Below are 12,493 nucleotides of genomic sequence, written 5' to 3' on the forward strand. Positions count from 1 at the left end.
GGGACTGGAATGGCAGCCATATAGCTGATCCTGATCTCCTGCTGCCACTGTGATCCTGTAACTCTATATTAAACATCATTTCCACTGCCTGCCTGTCTGACTTCTAACCAGCATGAAAGATTATTAGAACCACCACAGAAATACTCCTTGTCATTCTGCCTTCCACTTGTCCAACATTGGTTTTCCCTTTGCTACCCAGTTCTCAGCCTCAACACTTGTTTGTGAAGTGCTCTCCTATTCACACCTAGGCCCTTTTCCATGCCATTTCCTGAAATGGCACAGACTGCATTTACCATATCCTTGATCACACTACAGGCTTGAGAAACTCATTTCTGCTGACTGAACCAAAACAGATCAAGTTCAACATTATACAACTGTTTGCCTTCTCATCTTCTACTCACTGGAGCTGCTTCCTGTTTGGAATAGGTACCCTTATCAGTATGGGGGGGCAGAGGGATGATCAATCTAAAAACTGGTAGCAAAAGGCTTCTGTAACAGAACCAGAAAAGTGACAGAGCATTTCTGCTTGTTAAACCTCTTAACAGCTGGCCTTTTCTAACAGCACAAATTGTACTTCTGGGGTCTGAGAAAACCATATGGAGATAAAAATCAGTGCAACAGTAAATCTTTGAAAGAATCTAAACAACCACTCTGAATGAGTCACAGTCCTTATCAGACCAAAAAAACCGTCAAAACTATGATCTTGCAGGATGCAAAAACACTTGCTCACTATGCCTAATCCAACACTGAAAGGCAGGAAAATAAACACACAGCACAATTCAGATTTGGCAAACCAAGTCTGCATCAATGACAAAGGAGGGTTGGTTCCAGGCCAGACATCCACTCTTGTCTACCAGAAAGGAGCTCTAACAAAAGAACATTCAACAAGAACAGTTAAGTGCATCAACAAAACACACCAGATAAAGGTGCTGTCACAGTAGGGATTTGCTGATCCACGATTCTTGTGTATTGAACTAGGAAACCTCTTGTGTCTCTGCTCAGAAGACAGGGATTTCTGTCTGAAAAGAGTGCAGAACCCTCAGTTCAGAGGAAAAGACTGACTGGCACTGGCCTACTCCTCAGGTACAGGCTGGTAGTAATTCTGACTCTTCATGATTAGTTTGCCTCTGCAGAAACTCCCAGGTTTCCTGACTATGAAACCAATACTCAGGGTTTTGTTAACAGAGGTACTTTTGTTTACCCAGAAAAGGTCTTTCCCCTGTGTTACTTCCTGCCCTTTCCAGTACAGTCTCTGGGTAACAGTGGCAGAAGACCACTTCTACATTACAGGTATTTCAAACTTTCTGATGCAGCTGTTCCAGTTGGCATTCTTTGTTGTTATTCGCTGGTTGGTTGGGTCTGTTTTTTTTTTTTCCTCCAGACAATAAAAGCCTATGTAAGTAAGAGCATGGATCTACTATACTGTCAAAAATATTTCTCCAAGAGACATACTCAAACACAGGAACCACGATGTCTCTCATTGTAATGATTACCAGTGGTATTCCCATAATTATACAAATACCTTCAGTAGAGATATCTAAAAATAACCATAATGTGGGCAAATATTAAATGGAGTTCAAAGATTTTGCTGCTATTAGGAAATCCTAGGCAGAAGCTGAACTTGAAACTTTTGCCTGTGCAGCATCCCAGACGATATTTTATTTAGTGCTTGTAGTTTTAAGTTTAAAATATAGAATTTTATAATGCTGCTAAATCATACACCTCTCCTGAACAACGAAAGGAGATGAAAGAGCTCCAATCTTTGAAAAAGTCAAATTGCTTCAATATATAGCATGAGGGCAGGGACATCCAAGCAATTATTTTGTAGAAGTGACAATTTTGTAAAGCTGCTTTTCAGAAATTTTAGTAAAATAAAAGAGGAAGCAGGCAATGATCAGAGTATTAAGAAGAAAAATTCCTCAGATAGACCTGCGTGCATATGCAGGAAAAACCTGACAATTGGGAAGGGGTAAAAATTGATGATGTCGTGATGTCATCAACACCAGACAATTGGATTGAAAAGCAATAAGAGCTTTGGAAAAAAACCAAAGACATTCTAGAAGATTCGTACAATTAGAAGATTCTTACAATTGTCTCTAAGGAAAAATTGATTAAAAATGAACAATGAAGACTGAAAATTGTCATATCGTCCAGTTCCAGATCCTCCTACACATCTTTTAAATCCTTGATAGGTTAGCCCAATTCAGCAGGTTCAATATTTAATTTAAAACTTTCAATCTGATGGAGTGATGCGTCATTTCCAAAAGGAACCAACTATTACAATAATTCAATGGATACCAGCCATTTTAAATGCAGCAGTGACAGAAAGCCCGCAGATAAACTTTACAGTCAATATTAATTTATCAAGAGAATAATTTTCTGTAATTTATTTCAGGAAAGAGTGATCTCAGATTGCCACATAAATAGATTTTTACCAATTCACTTTTTCAGTTATGTAAAAAGCAATGAAATTTTATGACTGTTAGTTCAGAGGAGAACTAAAGGCTTCTAGCCACAATTCTGATGCAGAAACTGAAACAGCAGTCTATTTTACTTTATTCCCCTAATTTTCCCTGTTCTTTTACTTTTCATTCCTACGTGACACAAATTCCTCCTTTCTGTCAACCTTCTCATCCTTCCCAATCCCATCCACCTGCACCCAGCACAGTTTCACCACTTTCCTCATTTATTTTCCCTCTTTTTATGATTAGAACAGCAAGTATAGTGAAAACTGAAAAAAAAAACCACCCCAAATCCAAGCAATAAGAACTACTCCATTTTATTGCTGCTCCTCTAAAGAAGGTAAAGTTTAAGATCTGTGTGACTTTGATCAAACAAAATCTGGTATTGACTCTGGAGATGAAGCTCCTTTTCAGGTGCAGCTCTATTCTGTTGTTGGGTGTTTTTACTGAGTTATTAGTTAAACCACACAGCTTATTCTCAGCCATGAGGAAGGTCTACAAGTAAACAAAACACCTTTTTTGCAACCACTGCCCTTTGACATATAATTATTCAGTTAAGCTTCTTTGAACCACTCATCAGTAGCTTATGCCAAAACAACATAAACATTTTGAGCCAACTGTAACACATTAGAAAATTCTAGCTTTCAGCTAGAGATCCCAACAGGAGATCCCAACACCACTCAAGCAGAAGAAGTACGGTATAAACAGCTATGCTGAACAACCACTCACATTTGATACTGCAGTGAATGGCCACAAAAGCTCTCATTACCAGTCCACTTCAGAAACACATCCATACTCCTCTGAACCAAGCCCATAAACTGCAATGGATTGTTTCTTACCAGCAGAGGCTGTGAGTAGAGTTCAAGCTGTGCTCTGTAAATTATGTCCTCCAATACCTCTTGGCCAAGTTCCCACTGACCATTATATCTAAAAGTAAAGATAAATATCTTTCACATCTTATGAAGACAAACTTGTCTTTTTTCTGCCCAAATCCTGACCTTAACTTCTTTGCTTATATAGAAAATTCATCAACTGTTTGTACACCCCAACCCTGTCACTTCTTTTAAAAGTGCAGACAAAACATTTTTTTATTAATCTTGTTGGTATAACAAGAAAGCTGTTCCCTGTCACCTCCAAGCATGACAAAATTGATGCCATATTCAGGACAAAATTAAAAATAAAATAAAAAAAAAATGGGGTCAGTATGTAAAGGTTAATGCTACTTAGCAGAACTGAATTTCCACCAGAAATGGATTTTTGCTGCCTCAGATCCTACTGATATCCTAGAGGTCTGCATTTCATCAGTTTATCTTGGCATCCGAGCTCATTATGCTTGTGAACAGAAGGTACCCAGTGGTAGTGGGAACTTGGGAAAAGATGAAACCAGAAGCCTAACTCTCTTTAGCAGCTACTGCTCACCTAATTCAGTGCTCACAAAAATATTTTGAAATCATCGGTTCACTGAAGTGAACCGGGAAATACACTCATCGAGTTATAAACTTGTGTTATGAGTTTAACTGTTTTTTTCAATTATAAAACAACTGGCACTTCTGTTTTGATTCACGTAAAATCAGACCTTTCTCTTTAGGGAAAAAAGCCCCATCCACTTACATGGCATAATAGACACCTGTGAGCAGCTGTACCATGAAGTCAGGGTCTAATACCACTCTACCACAGGGTTCTTTCCAGCGTTTCTCATGCTGCCGTGGAAATCCACTCACACACAGCCTGAAAAATCCCAACATTACAAGAAAGTGTTAACTCCACAAAGACTAAAATGTCTTTATATAACAGAGATTTTAGTTAATTTTCAGATTTATTTTTCAAAATATAAATACACAACATAGAAGGTTCTTATGTTCCCTTCCTAACCATTACAGCAGTTTTGTAACAGTGCCCTGAGATGTGGCTTGCTGATAATCCAGTGTTATTTCCCACGTAGCCATCAACCCCACTTGTTTTCTTCAAAACATTTTCTTCAACCAGCTTCTAAGGAATGAGGGTGGCAAGATGCTTTCTACTGCCAGCCACCAGGCAGAAGACCCTCCCCAAAATTCAGTAACTGAAACCAATTTTCTTTAAAGGAAACATTTGAGTGGTACAGAAGAGAAATATGTCATCTCCCATCTAATGTATGATGACAGCATGCAATCACCCTTTACCTAAAGTTAGATAACACAGATACTATATTCTTGAGAATTGCTCTTAGGTACCTTCTAAAAAGTACTTCCGCCCCTTGAAAACGGGGCCTGCCTTCCCATATACTGCCTCCATAAAAACCAGAATAATTTATTCTTTCAGTTTACTATTTGAATCTTCATCATGGAAGCAATGCATGGCCACTAATACATAGTAACTGCTGCACTGTTTCCAAAACAGAAATCCCTTGCATACAAAATGTTCTCTCTCCTCTCTACTCAACGAACAGATCTAATTTTCAGATGCAGGAAAATTCAACGTGTTTGGCACATTTAGCATAGCTATAACTCAAGTGAAAATGATGGAAGCATACCAAGAACTAATCCATTCCCATCAAAAAGCATCTTTTTTTTACTGGATGAATATTTAGAAGCCTAGATGCACCCTGAAAGACTATTTCAAAGGCAAGTGTCTCACCTGGAACCCATCGTACAAAGTGATTGGTAAGAAGAAGCAGGCATATAGACAATAGCAGAATTGTAGCATAGCATAAGAAAGCTCAGCACCTCAAACCTAGAAAGAGATAAGAGCAAAACCTTGCATAGTTTAAATTCTTAATATTTCATCAAAATTTAACCCAAAAAGTCTACAATTTAGTCTCAAAAAATATCCCACAGGAAAAAGTATCAGAAGTAAATACACAAATCCTTAAACCCTCTTTCATTGTTCATTAACTTGAAACAGGCTATCAAAAGGTCACTATAAACAGTTAAAATTATTATTACTGAAAGCCATTAGCATACACAGGAACTACTAAGGAAATGGGATATGGTATAATATTTGGACAAAATTATAGAACTGGAAATGTCTGCAACACATTCAAAATTATTTTATCAGTTTTCCCAGAGCTGTCTTTAGACACAGGTAAAGCTGGCAGTCACTAAACATCAGGGCAATTTCTTTCACCCCAAGTTCCGTCTATCCACTTAGCTCCATTCCCCCTCTTCCTGTGGAAAAAAAAGTTACAGCCTCAGATACAAAGCTGAATTTTGTTATACCTCAAGGAAAAACTGAATAGCCAGCCATAAACCCAAAGATATTCCTTACCTACACAGAAGTGACAGAGAAGTTACTTTTCTAAATTAACTAGTAGAAGAACATAAAAATTCGAAACAAAGGAAAAAAAACCATTATACCTCAAGATTACCAAGACTATTCTCTAGATTTGTTTCCAAGCACTTAATGCTGAGAAAGGACTGATCACATATATTTGGTCTTAATGTTTAAGGACTTGCCTCCCTAGTGAAGCACATTAAATGTTAGAGTACATCACCTACCGGTTCTGGGCTGTGAAGGTTTCTCTTTGAGGATGAAGATCACTGTAAACTACTCTGATTAGATCATGCTGACTTAGTGCTCCTTCAGTTAAAGCCATGGATCCAATAGTAGAGGGCTAGAAGCAGGTGGTAGGAGGAGGGGGGAAAGCAAAGCATAAGTAAAAGGTCCCAAAAAAACTCCTGACCACTCAAGGCAAAAGACACAATTATATTGTTATCTGTAAAAATGAAGATTATTCCAGAATACAGTAAATCTAAAAACATTATCTAATTTGTTATTATAAACAGCATCCACACTTACAAGCAATAGAGAGGTGAGAGCAATTTTCAACTTTGATTCTTACATATCCATTTATAGTAATGTTGTCCTAATCACATAGACTTTTGTCCAAAAACAGCAGAGAAAGAAAAACACAATTCCAAGTTCTAACTGTATTAAGGAGCTAGAAGGAACACTACTTTTATACTAGCATATATACTAACTACAGCCGCAACTACAACACCACTAATCTTTGTTTAAAATGGGCACTGTTAGCAAAGATTTTTCAACCTTTACATTCCTTTTCTTCTACTAATGCTATTGAATTTGATTACACTAATTGTAAAATACTGCAACAAGATGCATCTAAAATAGCCTGCGGCATCAAATGGATCCAGTTTTCATTCCTCTAATAGATCCAATTCTAATTTACCACAGCAGCTCTCTTACCTCATGATATATTGAGGGTTTAGATAACGAAGGGATGGTGAAAGACAAAACTTTGTTGTTTCCATCTTTGTCAGCAATTTCCTGCATTAAAAACAAGACCAAAACCCAAACAGAACTAAGGATATAGGACTTGGAGTAACTTTCAACTCTTAGAAGGTATTTCAAAAACACGTCCTGATCTATTAGCACCTCAAGGACTCTGTGCATTTGCAGAATATCAGCAAATTTACATACACATTTAAGAAGTGGGAAAGACCTCTATCACAAACTGCTCTGCGGAATCAGCCTGCAACACTTTAGAAAACCAGCCCTGGCTCCTTGATTGGTGTGACTTCAGACACACAAACAGGAACAAAAAAGCTTTTCTAGCCCACCTTTACATTATAACATTTATTTATAACAGAATTGCATAGAGGAGCAAGGCTAAACTTCAAGCCCAAAAGATACTGACACACGAGGGCTGATGAGTCACTTGCTGACAGCATTTCATAATAAATGCACCACAGAGAAAAGGTGAAATCAAGGGGACTGGCAAAGTTTCCTCAGGCATCCCATCAGTAGGAAATACAGAGTGTTCTCTCAAAAGGCTTTCAGACTGGCCATATTTTATAGTTGCTAGGCTACTACATAAGCAAACCCAGCAGTTTTTAAAGAAAATATACTAAGAGCAATTACATAAGACTACCCCAAAAAGGAGTCTAAAATCGTGCCTGTGCACTCTGTACAGCAAATTTTCAAACAATAAGCTCCAGTCATTCCAGCTTATGCGAAAATTTAGCCCGAGGTAACTCTGTACTTGTAGCAGGCTTTAAGGATTACAACAGAAGGGCAGCTGACAGAATTTAGCAGAATGCAAAAGATCTATCCCTATCTTTCATTTTCCAAGTATTGAGAAAATAACTTCACTCCCTTGGTCTCAGTATATATGCAGAAAAATATCAACTTCGTTAAAGATAAAAAGTAGCGGGAGCCATTGTCCATTTTGAGGTCTCTTCCTGAAACTGGAGAGAATGGAGAAATTACTGTCCTTAAAAAATATGAATCACTGACATGACTTGCAAAGGAACTGCAGAGGAACCTTCATGAGAAAATGGGCAAAAAGATAAACATGCAACTTCAATCCAATAAACAGTACTAAAAATCAGCAAACAGTTTCCAGTGCTTTTTTTGTATCAGAATAAATCTAAAATATTTAGATCTTCCAGTTGTTAGAGCTGATCTACAAATGCATAACTATAATATATTTTATTTTTAAGAATCACAGTTTGTCTGTTCTCTGTCTTATCATGTGTAGAAATATAATACACAATTTAAAGGAGCAGTTTACAATGATAGCACAGGGAAGAACTATTTTTCAGTAGAGTATGTTTTAAGGTGCTGTAACACAGAAATTCCCATTAGAGAATGCCTATTGTGGCAGTATTGCTGAATTTATCAAACAGCCTTATAACACTACAAAAGTAAACATTTCCAGGTTAAGATAAGAATATAAAACACTATTTTTACATCCAACAGCCAAATTTAATAATTTATTGTTATTTTTACTTATTCTTAAAACCACAGTTCCCCTCAAGACTCTGACTCAAATGTACACATGTATGTATCTAAGTGCACGCAGAGTGGTTTCACCTTCAAATTACCCTTAAAGACTCATTCAGAGTAAGTGGGAGAGTGTGGGAAGTGACACATGAATACTTATCAAACATTATCAGCCTGACAATCATAGAAAGCTGTATTTCGGAACATTAAGGAGGGCTACCTATTTCCTGACAAACACAAGAGTATAACAGTTCGAGAAAGCCTACGAGGTGATCCTTTTCAGCAAAAATGTTTTTCCCATAAGAGATAACTATAAAATATAAAAAGTATTTTTGCAAACACATCCTTACTAAACCTTCATTACATTATCTTTTTCTCTATATTAAATATGCTTTCATTTAAGTGTATTTTAATTTTAAAGATGTTGTTACAATAATTTACTTTATTCCCAGTGGTCAGTGATGCAAAACTTAAAGCCTTCCTCACCCATCCCCACTCATCTCACTTACCAAGTTGTAAATGCCAAGCAGCAATGCTTCAATGCAACCATTACTCTGTCTGTCCCTGCTGGCAGTGAGACGCAGATATACCCAGATCAGCTCTGGCAAAAACTGCAGTGTGAATCTCTTGAGCCGAACTTCAGAGCTACGATAAAGTTCAAAGAGCTGGTGGCAAACAGGCTCCAGGAGCTGTGGAAAGGCAAAAAAGCTAATGACTTACTGGTAGGCTTCTCTAATAAGGGAGAGTGAAATAGCAAATGTAGGGGCTACACCATATAGCCACCACAGCTAGTAAAAATTCCTTGATGTGAGTGAATCAAAATGGTATCTGTAAAAATTCCTCGATGTGAGTGAATCAAAATGGTATCTGCATTCCTTTTAAGGAGATCCATAAGGACAGGGCTCAGGGGAACTGGTATGCAGTACTGGGCAATGTGGCTTTACTGCAGCCACTACCATGTGTGCTTTCAGAAGATTATTCTCTAGGGCTGTCAGTATGAGATTTATTTTCTATACAGGTACTAATCTATGGCGTGTGACAGACACGTGGCTTCAACTATGTGCACCGTAAAACTTTAGTAGTGCAGTTGTAAGGTCTATAAAAGTATAAAGGTTAAAGATTAGCTGCTAATGATAAGACCATTGACAGAAATACAAATTGATTTCTTACCTACAGCTTTTTAGTCTCAAACCCAACAAGTGTGCATATGTTTATTACAATGCAAAACTGCATTTCCATCTTGAGTTGCACTTCAGGTTTAGTACAAGAATCAAAAAAAGCCCCTATCAAGTCAGTGTGATATAAGCACAAGATAAACCTGCCACTTTAAGAGTCTACAATGCCAAACCAATAGTCAAGATGCATCCATGGCATTGTTAATGAATGTCAAACGGTCTCATCTTTTCCCACACCTAATCAAGGTTTAATACTAAAACCAAAAACTGCGGGGATAGGGGGGGGAGAAATCCCTCCCAAAATTTAAAAATTTCCGAGACAAATTTTTGTAAGGTTTGTGACCATTATCTAACATTGCATTCTATTAAATAGAATGACCTAAGGAAAATACTTATGGGATTCAGTGTCCAAAAAGACAAAGGCATACATGTAAGCTAAAGCATCTATATTCATATAAAGAAGAGTTACAGAGTCAGAAAACAGAGGCCAGAATCTCCAACAAGCCTTCTTTCTAACAGTACATGCTTTATGCAGCTTGCTTATACATACACACATAAAATAAAAAACATCAAATTATACATGTTTTTAGAGCAATAAAAACCTTACATTTGACCAACACAGTAGCAGATGTACTGGTGAGACAAAAAGGCATAAATAGGAAATACCCAGTGCAGAGTAAATCAGATAAGGCACAAATGACTCCTCTTTCACTCCCAGGGATATGCACCTTAGGACTTTCAGAACAGCATATTTCATGGACTTTGATTCATTCTTTTTTCATTAATTTGTCTATTCATCATAATTTTAGTACCCAGAATTTCCTGTGGAATTGACTGTCACTCTCTTGCTATGCTGTAAAAAGATGTACTTCTGGGGTTTGTTGTGAATCATCCATCGTCTTAAAAAACTTGGAAGTCCCTGGCTAACAGCAGAGGGACAGACATTTCTGCAAGTGAGTAGTTTGAACGTTTGATAAATGTGCAATGCCGTAAATCTGTATGAATGTACAATTTCACATACACATATTTAGACTTGGATATTGGACACTGGTATATCACAAACAAAACATACATCTGACAGAACCGTCTATGGAGACAGCTGCCTTAAGAGAGCATCACCCAGGAAGCAGTTTCATTCATCAGCAGAAATGACCACAGCAGTTTCATTTCTAACACACAGCACTGTGGTCAGTGAAGCTTACCATCTTAAACCACTGATTACATAAGCCACAACAGGACACTGACGTCAAATAAAACTTAGCTGTCAGAGAAATCTCTTAAACAATACTCTGGTGTAAGTACCTTGTGTAACAAGGCTTCTGACTGACAGACTTGCTACTCTAAGCTTTTACAACAGAAGCAAATAGAGACTCTACAAGAGAGGGAGGGAAGAAAGCTGTCAGTGACAATGTTGACACAGAGTGAGAGAAGTCCAGTCATCTGGAACACATAGATTTTTACAAGTCATATATATATAAAATAACTCAACAATTTTTGTTTTGGGATCTAAATGAAATTAGATGTCTGTAAATCTTCTGTTGCAGTCATTTTAAGGAAAAAAGTGATACAGCTTTCTCTATCAAGTTGAGCATATATTATTTTAGCTACTATATTTATTCCAGTATTCATACATACATAGGACTTTATGTTCAAAAGAGGCAGAAGTATATCCTTTCTTAACTAATATTTACTTAGTAGAAACTCCTATCTAAAAGTGACAAAATAATTGTTACAGTAAATGTTCAAATCCTCAGAGACAGAGCTGTATCCGTGTTTTATGAAAGGTCTAGCACATTTCAGATGTTCAAATTTAAGAAGTGGTTAACAAATAATTCAGACATTACTAGAATGAATTTCTAGATTTTCTTTAAAAAACAATATGATCAGGAAGCTAGCGTAAAGAAGAAAAAGAAATCCCTGAAAACAATACATACAAGCACATCTGCAGGGAGATGACAAGTGCATGAAAAGCTAAAAACTATTATCTGAAACCAGATATATACAGAGGCAATGCTATAAATAGTACTTCTATTAGATTAGAGATGACAGCAGCCTAAAGCTCTTTTCTATTTGAAATTAGCCAGTCTAATCCAAGTCCCATTAAAAACACAGAAAAGAAAAATTTATTTTAGCTTAAGTCAGATGAGACTCGACCAGAGCAGTTATTGAGTTTATTCTAACTACTTTCAAATGAAAATTTTATAAAATTAGTCTGCCATCGCAAAGATGCTACAACACAAATATTTTCAAAAGCATGAACACCCAAGATTTTCCTATTCAAGTATAGTAGGACAGTCTCCCACCTGGAAATGTAAAACTTGACACAAGTAAGAAAGAACAGATGTTTTCCTTGCCTCATAGTTATCTGGCTTTTCAAAGAGCCAGCCTCTTCCAATTAATTCTCTGAATATAAATACTGAGAAGGCACGGGATAAACAGAGGAAATTGAGCTTTTGTCATCAGTAGTGGGTGTATACGTGAACTGGCACACAATTTAATTCCAAAGATCTTTCAGTCCAAAGTCAAAGCAAACTGAGTAGCACAGCAGTCAGCACACAAATCCAGAGTACAAAATCTCTTATACTCCTATCTCTTTCCTGACAAACTAAAGACTTACAATTAAAAGATCTTTCCTATTAGCATAAACAGCAATCAGCATAACAAAAAGAAATGAACTTTTACTGGCTTAAATATGCAGCAGAAGAGAATGATCTAATTTACACCTCACAGAGATGCAAACCAGTCATATTTTAAGTAAACTGATGAATACTTTTAGTTTGGCTTCTTCATAAGTTGGCCAAATCTTAAGAGTCATATCTTGAAGTTAAATACACTGTATTATAAAATGCATGACAAATACCGGAAATGCTTACACTTTTGAAAAATTCAACTGTGGTAGAAAATAATGTGCTCATTTTAGGCTGAACTATCATATAACGAGTGAAAACATTTATTATTTGAAGTGTAGTGGGTCTGGGAGTGCTTGGCATTGCAAAGGTGATGTTATTCTGTTTCATGGCTGCCCTCTCAAGTTAAACCTAATTAGCCTCACATGAATATTCGATGTTTAAATTGCAGTAGAGCATTAACTTGACATCCATAGAGTATGTCTACAGCCACTAACCAACTCCA

General features: G+C 36.9%; 1 protein-coding gene across 12 annotated transcripts in view; it reads right to left on the reverse strand.

Moving 5' to 3' along the window:
- Positions 1 to 12,493, reverse strand: part of FAM126B (family with sequence similarity 126 member B) — a 54,042-nt gene that overhangs the window by 15,179 nt on the left and 26,370 nt on the right. For 11 of the 12 annotated variants that reach the window (XM_017837276.1, XM_017837301.1, XM_017837247.1 and 8 more), the window contains 6 exons: positions 8,696 to 8,875; positions 6,648 to 6,728; positions 5,939 to 6,054; positions 5,079 to 5,174; positions 4,074 to 4,190; positions 3,302 to 3,389 (listed from right to left, as the gene is read on the reverse strand). In XM_017837276.1, coding sequence (XP_017692765.1) covers positions 3,302 to 3,389; positions 4,074 to 4,190; positions 5,079 to 5,174; positions 5,939 to 6,054; positions 6,648 to 6,728; positions 8,696 to 8,875 — 678 coding nt within the window. The remainder of the gene's footprint in view (positions 1 to 3,301; positions 3,390 to 4,073; positions 4,191 to 5,078; positions 5,175 to 5,938; positions 6,055 to 6,647; positions 6,729 to 8,695; positions 8,876 to 12,493) is intronic. The other variant, XM_017837320.1, reaches the window with a different exon arrangement.

This window comes from Lepidothrix coronata, unplaced genomic scaffold (genome assembly GCF_001604755.1).
Source record: "Lepidothrix coronata isolate B3197 unplaced genomic scaffold, Lepidothrix_coronata-1.0 Scaffold7, whole genome shotgun sequence".
In the NCBI taxonomy this organism is placed as follows: Eukaryota; Metazoa; Chordata; class Aves; order Passeriformes; family Pipridae; genus Lepidothrix; species Lepidothrix coronata.